Source organism: Nylanderia fulva, unplaced genomic scaffold (genome assembly GCF_048542155.1).
Source record: "Nylanderia fulva isolate GAGA-0341 unplaced genomic scaffold, ASM4854215v1 Scaffold14, whole genome shotgun sequence".
Classification (NCBI taxonomy): domain Eukaryota; kingdom Metazoa; phylum Arthropoda; class Insecta; order Hymenoptera; family Formicidae; genus Nylanderia; species Nylanderia fulva.
The window spans coordinates 943992-962945 of NW_028189622.1; the positions used below are offsets into that span (position 1 = coordinate 943992).

At 33.2% G+C, this 18954-nt stretch overlaps 1 protein-coding gene across 3 annotated transcripts in view; it reads left to right on the forward strand.

The window, feature by feature from the left end:
* The window catches only part of fng (Fringe glycosyltransferase), a 92937-nt gene extending 74439 nt beyond the window's left edge, over positions 1 to 18498 (forward strand). For all 3 annotated transcript variants that reach the window (XM_029300563.2, XM_029300564.2, XM_029300562.2), the window contains 3 exons: positions 13569 to 13734; positions 14900 to 14985; positions 16688 to 18498. In XM_029300563.2, the coding sequence (XP_029156396.1) occupies positions 13569 to 13734; positions 14900 to 14985; positions 16688 to 16745 (310 nt within the window). In that variant the 3' untranslated portion in view covers positions 16746 to 18498. The remainder of the gene's footprint in view (positions 1 to 13568; positions 13735 to 14899; positions 14986 to 16687) is intronic.
* Positions 18499 to 18954: the final 456 nt, after the last annotated feature.

Genomic DNA, 18954 nt, shown 5'->3' on the forward strand with positions numbered 1-18954 from the left:
CTCTTTGTTATTTTATATTCTTTCACTTTTATCACATCTTAGATTTCTTTCGTACACTCTTTTGACAGATCTGTATTTGAGATAAATACAATGGAATACAAATTGATTTATGAAGACGAGAATTCTTTTTCTCTTCTTCTTGTTAATCAAGTCAGTATTCTTTTGATACGATAATGGCCCGATTTTTTATTTGATTTCTGTTTATTCGGTTGATTGTTAGGTTTTCGAAGATTATGTATGTATGTATTTCTGATGTGTTGTTTCTTGTACGACCAATTATCGTGGTCAGCCGAGCGGGTTCGACCTTCGACTTCAACAAGTTCTCACGCGTTCATTTTAAGATTTAACTCAAGTTCTACTGGACGTTACGGACGTTGCTTCTAGATTGTCATACATATTCACATCCTGCTAACTATCTTTCACATTATCGCATCGATACCGTAACAAAACACAGCGAATTATGTCCGAGTAATCAGAAATTATAGCTTGTAATTTCTAAGAAAAAGGAAACAAATAATTATATAATCTTGAGAATCAAACATCGCAAGATCTAATTTATAGTATTTTTTTATAGTTGTTATAAACATTTTCAAATAAAATTTCTTTCTATAATTTAATTTGTAAAGAAGTCTAGTAAACTTTTACGTTAAAGTAAAATAATTTTTTTTATTATATTTCCGTTGAAATTACTTCGAATGGCTCTTCAAACTAGTGGCAGAAATAAAGTTGCAGTCGAAAAGAACTTAATGAGCCTGCATTAAACGTTAACTAACGTTTAACCTTTAATTTAACTTCTAACTTAACTTCAATCAATGACCAATGACAAGTCGAGGTACTTTCTCGTGAAGTCAGACTCGCGCGACTCTCTTTTCGCAAACTTTTCCATTGCGACGCGAATTTTAACAGAGAGATTGAAATTATTACAGCTGCGATAAAATCATCCTTTTATTCTAAAAGCATCTAGTATCGATTTCTATTGTCATGAATCAACAATATCCTAAAATTTTGGACTTTCTGAAATTATCCTGGTCGTATAATCAATCATATCATATAATCAATATTTTCCGTGAAGAAAGAAAAATCGCAACGGAATGGTTCGCGTAAGCCGTTAATCGAGTAATAAAGGGGGATAATGGTCGGGTTATTTAACGGCTCTCGCAAGGATGGATCTTAATTAATGGTGAACGCAAGAAACCGTCGTTCGTTACAATGGGACTGTTGAGACGGGCTGATTGCCACCCACGTGCAGATGCAGGAAAGTGCAACAGCAAGACATGCGTACGCCCGCTTATATGTATATACCTATATTTACATCATTTCCTTGTTAGCGCAGAGTGCGCATGCGGAAGGAGGAGGTTGAAGAAGGAAGAGGGCAATAAATAAAAGGGATTACAGCGCAAGGAGACGATGAACGCGATATTCTCGCGACAGTTCGAATCAACTCGGTGCTCGCTGTAATTTATAGGGAGTGTCCGAGAAAATCCCAATGTCGGATGTTGTTATACGCTAAAATATAGTTCAGGGTGTTTAGCCATCAGGGAAATCTGGAAAATCGGGCATTGTCAGGGAAAAGTCAGGAAATACTATTTATCTAGATTTTTTCACATTATTCTACATTTGTCTCAATAATGTGACATTTTTTTTATTAAATAAATATAAACTTTTTCTTTTGATTCCCAGTACGCTAATTTTCTGTGTTGTTAAAAATCGATTTATCTACAGCGTGTTCGTTCATTTATATTTTCATCGTCGTGTTAGATCATGTAAATTATATGTTTGGAAAAAATAATACTAAGCAGTCAGGGAAAAAATTAATTTCTGCTCTTGGAAAATTTGAAAAAGTCAGGGATATTTTTTCATTGAGTCTGCTGGACATTCTGATGGTTAAAGGAATTTTAATCATTGGATATATACACACAAGGATAGTTTATTTAGTATCGAATTAGAATCTGAGCTTCGAAGGTATAAATAACAAGAGCTTACTTTTCAATTAATTGTTTTACTTTATATAATTTTAGCTTCCAAGAATAAATATAATTTAATTTCCGAATAATTCAATCTTGAGCGAAATATTGAATGTTCAAGATAAGGATGCGATTAAAAATGCATGCGTTTCACAAAATATATCGTTTTTTTGTATATAGATTCTTTATTTTTGTTTTATTTATTGCTATTAATTTAATGCGTTCTCCTTTCCGCATGTTATTTTTACATTGAAAAAGATAGAAATGAAAATATGAAATAAAAAAACTATCCAATTCTCTCCTCATACCGTTCTTAAGTTTTACGATCCTTATATCGGTTGTGGTCATCGAAAAAAAAGAAGTTCGAAATGCCAACATTCTTAAACGGGTATTAAAACCCAAACTCTCAGTTGAGTTGAGGTTTCGACACTCTCTATAAATGTAAATGATGTCCATATTTTCATTTCCGACAACAAAAATACAAACAGCTCGCCTAAGCTCTGCAGCTTCTCTGCTCTGGTAGCCTAAAAAGTATGGAAAATAAAATTTATTTCAATTATATCGATTCTTCTTCTCCGCAGCTATTAATATAATTTTGTGACTACGGTTATCGATAGTTTTGGAATGCTAGTTTGGTATCTGCTAGTCGACTTCGCCGTCTTGCTATTTTTTCCTTTTTATTTTCGATCCCTCTTTCGTTTCGTTCGGTGTTTATGTATATATATATATACATACGTGTACCTGTTCGTCGAGCACTTTTATTGCCCTTAAAAAACTTGAAGGTGTGCACCTGCGAGTGACCGCTTAGTCTCGCTCGCCGACAGCTTCCTCTTTTGATACGTCGGAGTCCGGCTTAATCGTGACCGGTTGCTCTGTGGGATCTTTGGGAGACTTCTCCCAGCGATGACACGCAAAATCAGATTCAAGAATTACAACAGTTGTAATTTCCTGCTTGATTTGCAAATGTTGCAAATCCGGTTTGGATTTATGAATTTTTTTATGAGACAGGAAATTAAATTGATTGTATAGAAGTTTTAAAATCTACCTTATATCATTCTAAAAACAACATCGTTTATATGTATATCAAATTGTAAGGTTATACATTTTATACAAAGTAGCCATATTAAATTAAATAATTGACAATAGAAAAATAATAGAAAGTTAGTAGATCGAGAATTTATTGGAATTTTGCAATTTTTTTATATATGCGTTTATTATGTTACTATTTACTAAAGTGAGAAGATAAATAAATTTGTATGTGAAAAGGCGATTAAATAGATTATAAATCCCTTATTTGCTTATTTGACATGTTTAATGCCCATTAGAGATAAGATGTACATTTTTTCAAAAGAGAGAATGATGTTATCTTCGCTAAGATGCTATACTTGAGGGAAAAACCTTGTATTTTATCCTAAGAAAAGTACAAGAGCAGGCAAAGAGGGTCTTCCCATAAATCTTCCTTTAGGGAAAAAGAGATTTCACACGTGCGTGATGTGCACAACAGACATATTTAAGATGTCCTCGTAAAATTTTTCGGATTCTTACCATAATCAGGTTACGTTCTCAAAATGTACTTGTATTCTTTCTCTGCTCTCAATATAATAAATAACATAAAACATATAAAAATAACGAACAAAGTGGAAAAGATCGGGCGATACTTTTTTTCCACTTAATTCACATTCTTGAAATTTATTATTTACGAATCTAATTGATCTCATTATGATTCTACAATAATTAGAAAATTCATTAATTTATTATTTATCATCTTCCGAAGCAATTACATTACATTCTCTATCGGGTTTCATTATTGAGCGTCTCATAAAGTGGGATTTGTATTTCGGTCATAAATTGGAGACATTTAATCTTATCGGGACCAACGAATTAAAATCGTCCCACGGGTTTTGCTCCGGTCCAAAAGTCCCGATAATAAACGTGTCGAAGTAATTCCGCGGTCGGCGAGAAACGAAAAAAAGAGTCGTCGGGTCGAGTCGCGGACGAGAAGAACACAGGGGAATATCGGAGGGATTCGACGAAGCTCGCGTCCAAGGATCTCCTCGATTCCCTTATTGCTCGCCTAATTGGATTCCTCTCTACCATCGGCGCGATCGCCGCGTATACATCTATCAGCCCCGCGGCTCGTGAAACCAATTTGGGCATTCCTATATATATAAATACAATATATATTTCTGCGTGTGAGTAGTTGGGATCCGCGTAGTGATCTATAAATCGAAAACTACAGCGATCATTCCTCTGTTTTCTGCATCTTGATCTTCTTCTTCGATGCGTGTGTCAGAATGCATTTTCTGATTTTTTAAAAGACGTTCTAGTTTATTATTATAAAATTAAGTTTTCAAATTTTTTAACCTTTATTTTTTCCTGTGATTATTTTTAAATTTTGAGTAGTTGGGATCCGCGTAGCGATCTATAAGTCGAAAACTACAGCGATCATTCCTCTGTTTTCTGCATCTTGATCTTCTTCTTCGATGCGTGTGTCAGAATGCATTTTCTGATTTTTTAAAAGACGTTCTAGTTTATTATTATAAAATTAAGTTTTCAAATTTTTTAACCTTTATTTTTTCCTGTAATTATTTTTAAATTTTGAGTAGTTGGGATCCGCGTAGCGATTTATGAATCGAAAACTGCAGCGATCATTCCTCTGTTTTCTGCATCTTGATCTTCTTCTTCGATGCGTGTGTCAGAATGCATTTTCTGATTTTTTAAAAGACGTTCTAGTTTATTATTATAAAATTAAGTTTTCAAATTTTTTAACCTTTATTTTTTCCTGTGATTATTTTTAAATTTTGAGTAGTTGGGATCCGCGTAGCGATTTATGAATCGAAAACTACAGCGATCATTCCTCTGTTTTCTGCATCTTGATCTTCTTCTTCGATGCGTGTGTCAGAATGCATTTTCTGATTTTTTAAAAGACGTTCTAGTTTATTATTATAAAATTAAGTTTTCAAATTTTTTAACCTTTATTTTTTCCTGTGATTATTTTTAAATTTTGAGTAGTTGGGAATCCGCGTAGCGATTTATGAATCGAAAACTGCAGCGATCATTCCTCTGTTTTCTGCATCTTGATCTTCTTCTTCGATGCGTGTGTCAGAATGCATTTTCTGATTTTTTAAAAGACGTTCTAGTTTATTATTATTATAAAATTAAGTTTTCAAATTTTTTAACCTTTATTTTTTCTGTGATTATTTTTAAATTTTCGACTTTCAATATCGATAAAAATTGACAACTGAATTACATGAAATATCGGGATTAGAATTGCATCGTGTGCATACGCACGCGTAGACATCTCAATTACACGTTTAAACTTACGCTGTAGCTGTGTTTTATTGCTCGGTCTTCGTGTACTGTTCAGCTCGATCGATATCGATTCAATTGCGAGACGATTCACGATTTGTTTCTACGATCAATCGGTGACTATACTTTACCTTTCTTCCCTCAGATTGGAAACGAGCTGATAAAGTTGTAAAATTACGCGTGAATTATTTATAAATCTCAATTTTATTTTTTAAATTCGATTTTTCACAGAAAATTAAATTGCAATATAATCGGAGAAACTTAATTAAAATATTAATCAAGCCTAAAATTAAAATTTTTGAAAATGTACCTAATGTTCATTTAAAAGAAACTGAAGGAATGTGGTTTTGATCAATTTTATTTATAATAAAATTTTTCTATTAGACACTCGGAAAATAAGTATGTAATAAAATCCGGCAAGTCGACAAACAATCTTTTTTTAATTCGACTCTGATATTAACGCCGCGTCAAACCGCGTTCGATGAAAATCGATATCAAGCATGTTGCGTTTAAAAGCATGCACTATAAAGCACGAACTAATAGGCTTTATAAATTTACTTGATTCGATCGATACGCGCGCGCTTGTATCTACGAGTATGCATATTTGACGATCGATAAAACGCACTTTCAACCGACGATCCGAACGCTATTTCGCGAGCTGGAACGAATAATGCGACGTAAAAGCAGAAAGACACGGAACATAAATCCTTTACAGGCGACAGGCCAAGTACGTGCACCGTCGGGATTACCTCGCCTTTAATTCATATCAGTTTGTAAATCGTATTACGCAAATTGCATCTAGATATGTACATGAAATTTATCGAAACATCTATCCTAATTGTATATATATGTACCATTCTATCTTCGATCGAAGAAATTATTTCCAACTCTTTTTTATTTATTTTTCTCCGATAATATTTTTCATTCGAACCATTTCTTATCCATTTTTTAATTTTTCACATGATTAATTTAATGAATAATTATGACTATCTGCTTCTATGTCAGGACGTTGATGACGCGCTTCTACAAAGAGCCGAAGGGAACATTCGAAATGGTAGAACGCTAATCAGAGGACGGTCCTTTCCTCGAACTTGTTCGCGTCGCGTGTTTGTACGTCTTACGAACAAACAAAGGCGAGAGGATGCGCCTCCAAGGACGCAGGCGAGGATTCCCTCGCGATTCTTTTTCCTTATAAACCTGAAATTTCGATTTCGTTACCGCCAGGTATTTTAACGAGGCCGATATTCCCCGTGTCGGCGAGATGCGCCGAAAGGACGCTTTGGGTGACGAACGGGGGTGAATTCGTACACGAATTCGGGACTAATCTGGCCAATTAAAAAGGACCACGGTAGACAGGCGCAGATTCGAGAATCCGCCGATGGTATTCGCTAATGAGTGCGACTCCTCTAGTCCTTTCCGTCCCATTCTTTCCCATCTCTCTTTCTCTCGTCGGATTTCTTTGGTCCAGATTTCTTTCTCGGTTACGTGTCTAAGGAGGCCGCGATCCATGGGAGGAGGAGGTACTGGAAAACGTTAATTAAACTCGCCACTTCCGAGCACTTTGCGTAGATCGTCGCTAATTGGACGGTCGCCACCGAGAGACTTTCGGCGAGTTATCTCGTCGCGAAGCGTGAGAATATCGTGCAGAGAGTAATTTCGACAAAACCGGTCGCTCATCTCCACGAGACCGGAGGATTTGTTCGAGCTAAGATATTCCGCGAGATTTATGAAGCGAGCTTTTAATGATCGAGGACTTAATCCTTTATTACACATTGCTCTCGCCGCGCTTCATACATTTTCAATTTTAAGAAGCGTAATCAAAATACTTACCAAAAATTTGATATGGAAAACCATTGTTTAGGTGACTTGTAAATTTAAGCAATATATATTTATATTTAATTTGATTGAATTTTATAGATAATTGTCACTCAATATGTATCTCGGGACATTAAACATCTTATACTTAGGTATTTAATTTCTGCATTAAAAAAAAAAGAGAATGTTATCGCGTTCAATTACAGAAGATTAATTGCATCTAAGTGCTGATATATATAGCTTGTCTAATTTTTTAAGTGATCGATTTTTAAAGGATAAATGGGATGTTTTTGCACTTTTCGCTATTATTCGGAAAATATTTCGTTAATTAGAGGATGTTCACGAATGTCAAACCCTTCCGAAGATAGGCGTACGGATCCTCTCTGTCACAGGATATTAAACGACATAGTGGGCCCTGCTTCGCGAGTACTTCATTTCGTGGTTATCTTATTTTACCCTGTCGAGCGCGTGCACCTGCTCTCCCTCTTTTGCCTTCTTCTTCTTCTTCTTCTTCTTCTTCTTCTTCTCCGTCCGTTCGGCCGGTTGAAAGAGGCTCTCGTTGCATCGCAAATGTATGCAGGTCGTGCACGACCTAGCCTAAGAAATGTATTTCTGGTTCCATGCATTCAGCGGCGGCGATGCTACGAGAGATGTAGGATTACATCCCCCGATGGTCGGCCTAACAAATAAGCAGGGTGATCCGCCATTGTCGTAAGAGAACAGAAGAGAGCTTCTGTCCGGTTAATCCGCTAGATCTCATTTTCAAGCGGAATTAACTCCAATGACCCTGAATTTCCATACGTCATTCTTTCGCGTCCTTCGAACCTTGAGATTTAACTTGCGAAATTTCGAATTACTGTACATGGACGTTCAATTTTTTATTTACCGATTGCAAACTGGAGACTTTAGTTCTAATTTAGTTGCTCGATTTTTCGGAGTGGTCTCTTTTTTTTTTTTTACATTCAACATACCGAACATGCGTCCCATTCCGCGAGCTCTTCGTGATCTTCGGCGGCGCTCCTTTGAGACATTTCGTTCGTTCGTCTCTTTCGCGTGTTCGTGACACGCAATCTTTCCCTTTCTCTCACGAAGGTGCCGATATATATATGGGCTCGGTCACCAAAGTTGTGACTACCTGCCGTCGCCTCTAATTGGCACGATTTATGTCCCGCGTGGATCGCGCATCTCTCGCCTCGCGTTCTCGCAGCCATCAACTCTTATATTCGCTCGTCGAAATCTCCGACAATTCGACGTCTCCTTTCCGCCGATAGATCGCGACCACCTATTGTAAGGCTTGGACGCTCTTAACGAATATAATCGGGATTTTATCCATGTTTTAACGCATCATTTTTACCTTTCTATTAATGCATATATATGGGTACCAACTGCGTCCTTGTTTGGAGTACTCGGTTAATTTGACACTGAAAAAGAAAATTAAATTAATAAATATTTATTTAATAATAAGTATTATTAGTTTCAAATAAATGATTTATAAGGCAGTATATTGAAATAAATATTTATTAATTTAATTTTTTTTTTCAGTGTCAAACTGACGTCATTCTTTTGTGCGTCCTTTGTATTTTGTTTGGAGTACTCGGTCAGTTTGACACTGAAAAAGAAAATTAAATTAATAAATATTTATTTAATAATAAGTATTATTAGTTTCAAATAAATGATTTATAAGGCAGTATATATTGAAATAAATATTTATTCAAATTCAATAATTTTTTTATAGTGCAGAAAAGAGAGTTAACAGCGTTTCGCGCGATTCTAAACGAGGGCTATCGCGATACAAGCGAGCAGGAGAAATCGGTTCCGCGTTCCTTAATGGAAACTACGTGTTCGCGTCGAGGTGGTGCGATCCGAAAAATAATTTCGCGGTTCAATCTTGCGTGAATCCTGCTTCGCGATCTGTTATGGCCGCGCTATCGTCATTATACTTAACGCGACGACGGTGGTTTCGATGGGCTGGATTAATGATGCAGAATCGAGTCGATAACGCGGATTAGCGGACTAATCGACGGAAATTCATTACCGCGAATCGACCGTCCAGATATCGCTTTGCAGCACGCGCTTAAATAGATGCGACACGACGCTGTATAAATGCCAACCAGTTTGAAGTCGGTAGCCGATCGTGCAACAGCAGTTACGGGCAGCAGGTGCCTTTCTTGCACGTTCTAATCTACATGAGCGGAATGCAGCCGAATTAAAGTTCCTTAGTCTTGTTGTTGCGCGGTTTACTGTCATTACCGTCCTGGCAATTAAGTATTTGCATCACGCGCATCGAAATCGCGCGAGATTTCCCCGTCTCTGTCTTGTCATTTCTTAGGGTGTCTAGCTGTCAGGGAATTTGATAAATCTGGAATTGTCAGGGAAGCCAGGAAATTTTACTATTTTTATCTGGATTTTTTTACATTTGTCTCAATAATTTGAAATTTTTTTATTAAATAAATATAAACTTTTCCTTGACTCCCAGCACGCTAATTTTCTGTGTTCTTAAAAATCGATTCATCTAGCGTGTTCGTTTATTTATATCTTCAGCGTCGTGTTATTTTATTTCTCAATGTGTTTAATAGAGACAAAATTAAAAAATTTGATATAATAAAAGAGGTGATTATTTACATAGTTTATAGTGACATGTTTCGATTATCGTACATAATGCAGATTGTATAATTGATTTAAAGTTTTGTTTTTTAACTTCCGAACCTTTTCATCGTTGACAAAAATCTCTCAAGGATTTCATGATTTAACATTTAATTGATTTATCATATAGATATATGCAAATGATATATTTGGAAAAAATAATACTAAAAAGTCTAAATAAATTTAAATAATACTAAAAAATAATATTAAATAATACTAAAAATATAACACTGAAAGGGAAAAAAATGAATTTCTGGTCTTGGAAAATCTGAAAAAATCAGGGAATTTTTTTTCATTGAGTCTGCTGGACATCCTGTTTACTGTCATTACCGTCCTGGCAATTAAGTATTTGCATCACGCGCACCGAAATCGTGCGAGATCTCTGTCTCGTCATCTCTCTTCGCGTCCTATCTTTCGTGGATTACAAGTTTGCGAGAGAGAGGCCCCGTTTAATCGTAAACGCGTTAGGCTGTGAAATAACGATCGCGTCGGACGTGCGCGTTATTGTGTGAAAAGCGATCGTTACTTTGCGGGCGAAACGTGCTCTAGCATTCATCCTCTTTGATTAATGTCGAGATTAATGAAGAGTATGACGGTGAGAAATGAGCGTTAATGTTTCACATGCGCGATGATCGATCCTCCAAGACTGCACGAGTTATTTATGGGGCTTGGAATGATCGAATTACCGATTATCATTGTATTTACGTATGATGGAGCGTCCTTTTTTACACGAATAGCGAAATTGACCCGTGGACTGACTTGTAAAGTGTTTCAGCACAAGCACAAGTAGAGTTCTACATAAGGAAAAAATAATTATCTCAAAAAAAAAGTAGAAATGAAATACACTCTCGGTGGATTAAATGTATTATATAGATATAAATAAAATAATAATTATAAACAGTAGGCACTTTAATTATTTTAGATCCATTTATTTTTGTCATTTATTTCACGATAATATTATGTTTATTTAATATGATATATTTAAATTATAACAATATGTTGCTTCTATAAGAAATTGAAGAAATGATATGAAGATATACTACGTAATTGCTCTCGTTTCACGATTCCATATATCCAAAACGTTGTCCATCGAGCCAATTATCCCTTCCTCAATCATTTTTTTGCGACAATCTCCCTCTATACCCAGAAGCGAGACTTTTGCATTGGCGGTTTTCTGCCGCCGCATTTCCGGCCGACCTTAATCGCGCATGCGTGTCGGCTGCCACGCGAAAGACTCTCGAGGACCTTAGTCGGCATCGCGTGACTTTCTGGGCGGCGTGTGCAGGGCAAGGTAATTTTATTCCCGCCGGGGACCCTGTCCAGCGATTCCGTGACGTGTCTCCGCTTTTTTCCCCTATAATTCGCCGCGCGCGGAGGAACGACCGTCGCGAAAGGGTTAGCGAGGAGAGACAGGACCCTTCTGCGGGTGCGCGGACGCTTAAGGTGCGTGGCGCTATATGGGAATGAGTTAATTACTTCATACGCACCCGGCCGATGCAGGCCGGTAATTATTTCGTTTATAACAGATGTCCGTGACGTTGAACGTATACGAGCCGCATAATCGATAAATTACGTACATTAATTTTGCACCTTTATTTTATAACTCTTTTAAAGTTCAACTAATTATTATTAATTATGCGCTCTCGTTTAATTGCGAAAATATATATATATATATATATATATTATAATTATGAAAATTCTAGTGACACCGAAAAAGCGAGTCTGTCTCTTAAAAAATATTTTTGTCGGTATTTCTAAAATTAATTATATCACGTTGAAATTATTTGCATACACATTTCTCGCAGTAATTTATTTAAATTTATTTAAAATCATTTATATTTCTATATATTTTATACATTTATGTTTTATTTGCTATATTTATATTAAATCTCTGCAAATTTCAATTATTATAGTACTTTTTTTACTAGCTTATTTTATCAATAAACAAAATAAGAAAAATTGACAACTAAATTAACTAAAATTATAAAAATTAATTTGCTATAAAATATTTAATTTGTCTTATACAATATAATACTATTGAGGCGATCGTTTTGATTCATTAAATTTGTCGCTCTCTCATGTCATTAAATGAAAGGGCCTTCGCCACAAAATAAATACGGATGAAGTTTCGATAAAGCACGAGTTATCGTCATACCTGCCAGCTGAGTCTGTGCCTTAACAATATATCTGAACGAAGATCGTCGGTCGGAGTAACTAAGTTTGTAACGGCGACGTTTAATGATTTTCCATCTTCCTCTGTGACAGCGACTATCAGATTTCCAATCCGAATACCGGTCTCTCGGTGATATCACCTTTTTCTACATTCGTCCTTCGTTGAAAAAAAAATCAGATAATGAAGATTTTATGATTGGCTTTACGACGCTCAACTCTTCAGCATTTAGTATTTAGTAATTTATGCATGATGTTAATCGTAGGTCCTTCAAAGATCATTATATAAATATCTCTTCCCGAGACATTTATTAAAACGAAACATAAAAAGGAGGACATTTAATACTGAAGAATTTGATTTTTAAATATTTCTTAATAGATTTGAGATAACTTATATGTGACGGTATTACAAGTATATATGTCATATATATGTAGAATAAAAGTCTCAACATATTAGCTATGTATATTTTTATTGCATTATTATAATATTCATAATATATTTTGCAAATATAATATTAGACACGCATATACATATATTGAAAAAAAGATAAAATAATTTAAGGGGATTTAGCATGCCTCAAAATAAGTTTGTCTTAATAAACGGGTTCGCAAATGAGCCATTATTGATATTTGCAATATATCATATAATTTAATTTACCCATATTCACACGAATAAAGTAATAAGAAAAATAATAAAAATTTTAAATAAAAAATAAAGATGATAAAAAGAAATATCCCAAAAAATGTTTCCAAAAATAAAAAATATCGAAAACGATTTATTTGCGGACTCAATGTTTATTGAGGTTTTTTGGCTTGTTTTAGGTATATATACTAAATCTTCTAAAAAAATATTTTATATTTTTTTTTCCAACATCCTGTATGTTTTCAAAGGGTCGTTTTTGAAACGCAAATTTACATTTTCCTTTGCTCTCTTTCACTCTCTTTCTCTTTATTTTACTTTCATGGACACTCACAATAAAAGAAAATAATAAACACTGGACGCAATTCTCGTACATAGTATATCCCTCGCGATGTGGGCGCGGTGCATGCTGACAGGATCAAAAGAGAGCACAGAAAGGTAAAAGTGTTACAAGAGGGATAATCCTATATCCACGTCGCAGCGGATTGAATGCAGTCGACATAAATGCGTGACTGAATCAAAGGAAAAGAGAAAAGAAAGAAACTGTCACGTCGGTTCCATCAGAGATGTTTACACGGACTATTTCTTTTTCAAACATTTCGCTTCCAAGTGTAGTACATAATTGCTCCAATTCGAACATTTTTTCTTATTAGAAAGTAGTGGAAAAAATTTAGGGAAATTGAGAGAGAAAAATACAGTAGTGCATTGATAGGATTGTGTCAATTATAACGAATTGAGTTATATACACTGTAAAAAAGATATGTAAAATTACATTAAAAATATGTAAAATTACATAAATAATAAATGTAAAATTACATGATAAATAATGAAAAGGTAAACATTTCTATTATTTATCGTGTAATTTTACACTTATTATTTATGTAATTTTACATATTTTTGTGCAATATATTACATATTTTTTTACAGTGTATATATATATATATATATGTATGTATGTCCAACGTGATATTATACATATTTTATTGAAATGCGTGAATTATAAATTGGATTACTTACGTTTGTTTTAGCGGAGGAAAATTCATCACCGTCGGCGACAGAATCAGATTACCAGATGATGTAACGATGGGGTACATTATCGAATATCTGTTGAAAAAACAACTCACAGTCGTAGAACAGTTTCACTCGCATCTTGAGCCAATGAAGTTCCTGAATAAGGATACCTTTCACGAACAGGTAATTAAGCACAATATGTCGTTCTTTAAATTCTATTTCGAGTGAAAAATTGCACCATCTCTTTTGAAAAAAATTAATTATGAACAAAATTAAATCACTCTTAGATTAAGTAAGATTTTTTATCGTGAAATTTCGCGAATTTTTGCAAACTTAGATTAAGATAACTTTGTTTCAATGATATTCAATAATAATTTCATGTCCATTATAATTTCAATGGATATTCGCAAAAAAGTAGTCTGTCATGATGCAAGATATAAGTAGCCAAAATTAATGCACGCGACGCATTCTGAGTACATAAGGGTCATGATAAATAGCATGATGATAAATAATGGAAGGATAATAGAATGATTTGAAGCAAACACGATGAATCACAGACCACGCGCACCGAGTGCATCATCTGTTTTATTTTACATAATGTAATAGCTATTTATTTAATCGTATAGTTTCCGTTTATTATAAGTTCTCAGACTATATATCATAATAGGAGCAATCACAAGCATATAAAAATACATGTCCTATCGTCGACGTCAGGTATTAACTAAATTGCCTCATATGCATTTCTTATTCTCCTTTGCATATCATTACATACAGTAAATATTTTGTTTGAAAAATAAAAAATCTATTTAACATGTTCATTATTTAATAATCGATGTAAACATTTTTATCACACACACATAATTACATTAGATGCGAATCAGAATCTCTTTCTAATAAGATACCTTTTTCTAATAAGATCATTTCTCGACATGTGTGTATCACATAAACAATTTTTATCAAAAATTATTATTTGATTTTTAAATTTTTCATTTGTGATATTACAATAAAGACTATGAATTATTTATAAATTGTTCGTCAAAGTGTTGTAATATATGCGTTAAGCTCGAGTTACAAGGTATGTGAGTGATCGCATGGTCGGCGAAAACATGCGTGATGTTGTGCAAAACGTTGGCACAAAAAGTATTTTCTTTCACGACCAGCATTATGCTTTAGGGTCTCGGATTTCGCAGAATATACGTGGACAAAATGAGAGTGCGCATATGCATATGCGATGCGTCAAAATAAATGAAGTCACTTTCGACATTGCTCGGTTTCTGATATACAATCCTCTGCCGAGGAAATTAAAGATCTTTGAATTAAAATCTTTTTTGCATTTTATTTGTTCTAGGTTTCTTTTAGTTATTCCAAGGGACCTAGAGATGAATGGAATATCCTGAAGATAGACGGTTTTGACATGAAGGACGACCCAAAGAGGTAAAGCATTTTGTTTCATATTATATATTGCTTTATAATTTTATTTCTTTTTTTATTTCGGATATTTTTCCATTTGTAGGAGAATATTTTTTGCCTGTAATATTTGATTTATTTGTGAATTTTGAACGGTGCCGCTAGTGTTATTGCAAAAACACTATCGGTATTTAGATCGAGAGTGTTTTTGCAATAACACTATCGGCGCCGTTCGAAATTTAGATGTGCATTTTCACATTTAAATTGAATCATTTTCGTGGCGGAACGCGGGAAGTTCTGTCTGCAATCTTCAATTTCCTGTTTCTTTGAATCCTCTTCCCTGACGCAACATTGCATCAAAGCCTCAATTACTTCTATAATTGCCACCTTCACCTAGAGTGCTCGCGTAGAATGCCGGTTTGGACACCAGAAGAAATTCTTTAAGAGAAATAACTAAATTAAAGAATATTTTTATAATATTTGTACGAAGATAAATATAATACTGCAAAATATCGTGACATTTATTTTACATTTTTTGCAACAATTTTTTACACATTGGTTAAAGATTATATTTTTATTCGAAATATTATATATGATTAATTAATTAGATATTAATTAAATTAAGGAATGTACAGATTAAGAAATGTTGTCCTTAGTTTTCAGATGTCTTTAATATAAAATTTAAAAATAAGTGAAATATATATTAAATATATAAAGCACGTAAAAAATTATTTAAATTTACACGATTGATGTATGTCATTTCAGAAGCATAATAATTCGAATAATAGATGCGGTTTCATCTTGAATAATTCAACTCTTTATATACGCGCGAGTATAAAATGACATTTTGCGAAATGACACGTGCAGTCTACGTGACGTTAAGTGTAAACATTTGTAATTAGCATTCTCATTATTTAACAATGCGAAATATTTCCTGACGTTTTCTTTCGTGTAATTGGCATCAGTGAAAGACGGAAGGGAGATGAATAATTACGCGTCATTGCAATGTGTCTTGTAAGTTTTAATTGACTTAATAATAATTGCGATTTTTACGAACCTCTCTTTCCTTCACTGTTTCTGTTTCATATTTCTGACGAGAAAAATGGCTCATTTCCTATTAATGCAAATTTTTGCACCGCTCGCCACGAATATCTTTTCAGATTATTTATTTAGCATTGCAAGGGAAGAGCAAAGTTTTGCGTTTTCGAATATTAATGATTAAGAAAATATTACAGTCAAGTCGCTGCTAGTTAAGTAGGTATATCCGATGGCTTGTTTATATCGAGAGGGCACGTATTACGGATATTAAATCGTATTTTCTTTCCTTTTGTTATATTCTTCATGGATGACGTTTTATTAAAAGTTTATATTACGCAAGTTTGCCACATTGATCTTATTGATCATAATTTGCAAGTGGCTTTCATAGTCTGTCGGATTTTCAATATGCGGATTGAAGTATCTTGCATTATAATTTAATTTATTCTTTTTCATAGACTATATAAAATATCCGTAAATTCTTTGATTTTTTTTCAATGTATCGAGACTTATCCATATTTATTATTGCAAAAGGTATCTAGATTTTAATTCCAAAAATAACAATGCAAATGTATATTATTAAATATTTTTTTGCATCAAATTTGCTAACTTTGATTCTGTCGCATATTTCCAATTTTGAATTACGTTATTAGGCAACAGCCTTTTAACACGTAACTATACTTTTTTGTTCCAGATTCAGGTCCATTCACTGTCATCTGTTTCCTCATGTTCCTTATTGTCCGCACAGATGATACAAGATCGCGCGGCAAATGTAAAAATAAAAAAAGTCGAACTTACTGATCTTTTGTTGTGTTAGAAAAAACATGGGGAGAAAACGTAAGTTCTCGTTAAAGAGGATGAGAGCAGAGAGTATTTCCTGATTGCATACAGAGAGGAAACATGAAAGGTCAACATACGGTAAGGAGCATAACTTAATTAATATCGATATTTTAAGAAAAAAAATTATTAAAATTATTCTTATTCTTTAGATATATATATATAATACATGTACGAAGAAAATTATTCTTCTATATGTATATATATATATATATATATATATAATAAAAAATAGAAAAATGAACAATATTAACTATATCAAAGTTTAGTCGATTGCATATATTAAAAAATACTCTGAAATATAAATATACTCTTATACGCAGAGAATATATGCGTAATAAAAATAATGAAATATTCAGTAAAAGAATGAACAATATAAACACGAGAAGAAATTTTTTAATTTTTATTGGTATATTGCATCGATTTTGATAATAATAATTTTTCTTTCTTATAAAATATATTATTTTACACACATTCATATATAAATTGTTAGGCTCCTTATTTGTTGATTAGTGACTACAATATGATTGGAAAAACGCGCGATGAGAATTTTGGTTTGTAAATTCTCTTGTTATTCTGAGCTTGTTATATATATGTTACTTCTTTTTGTCTTTTAAAATATTTGTATAAAGTTGTACATATACATATAGGTAATTATTTCTTCGATTTGTTCTAATAGTTTTTGTGCAGTGCAAGCAAAATTGCCAGAGTTGACATTTTTAAAAATTAATATATATATATATATATAATATATATTATTCAATATATATTATCTATATAATGTTTTATATAAGTAATATTTATATACTTCTATTAATATTTACATATTTATATGCACAAAGTGAGCAAAAGAAAATATGGAAAGTGAAAAAAGGTTAAAGAGGAGCACACGACGAAATAATGACAGATGTCACATGGCATTTCTGTTTTTCCACGTACTATATAATGTAACTTGCACTAGCAAGCGTGTAGGCGTATATATTAACAGCTGCATCTGTGCAATACGATACATGTAATTGTAATTCGCTGACAGTTTCGTCAACGCGAAATGGAATTAAGCTAGTCCCTCGCAGAATGACAGATAGCAGTATATAATGTGATATTTAGCGCGCGCGAATTTTTATATGTACATGTATATCTTTTAAATGTCTCTTCTTTTCATAGGATTTTACATCGTTAATTTTTTACGATGCTATAAAAAAATATTTATATGCGATATGTCGAAATATGTGTGCAATATGGAATATATATGAGATACGTTTATTTTCAAAGTTGTGTGAGTTATTCTTGAAATTTTAAGAATTATTAGTGAAATGTATATATGTCGAAAAATTATCGCAATTAGACTTACACTATTTTGAAAATGAACTATTCATATTATTATTGATTGCTTTGAACGAATTTGGTAATTAATTTGAGAAGAGCGCGAGGGAAGTCTTATCATTAAATAGGTGGGATCTCAATGTATATTTATCAATAAGATGTATCGCGTTACATGTGTATTACAATTACACATGTAACGTGATACATGGAAGGAACGCGCGAAAGCTATATATAATGACGTCGACGTTGTTACTTCGATATAATAACGACATATTGAATTGTACGATATTGATTATATGCTGTGCGATTATGTTTTATAATAGATTATGTATATGCACAATGTGATTACAGGATTTTTGATGTTGATCTTGGCCCGTCACACCTGCATCCTTCAATCTCCACAACGTTTTACGTCACCGTAAAAAAATATTTAATACGCCATTTCCACATTTTTCCTATTTATTTAACGCATTTTCATCTTTTCAGAGCTATTTAGTTGCAATTACAATTTTTAGTATTATTATACAATTTCCATCTTTTTGCAGTTATTTATGAAATTATTACATTTAAAGATATAAATTATTGTGTTATTATATCGGACTTTAGATTTTATTCAATACATTTATTTATAAATTTGATACATATTATTTACATAACAAAAGCTTTAAAGCATTAAATTTTCTCTTTCAGATCAGATTTTCAATCATATTTTATCAATTAATATTAAATAATAAATTTAACGACGCGAGTCCTATAAAGCAGTCGTCGAGTTTTAGTTCAACGGAAAGAGACAACTGACCT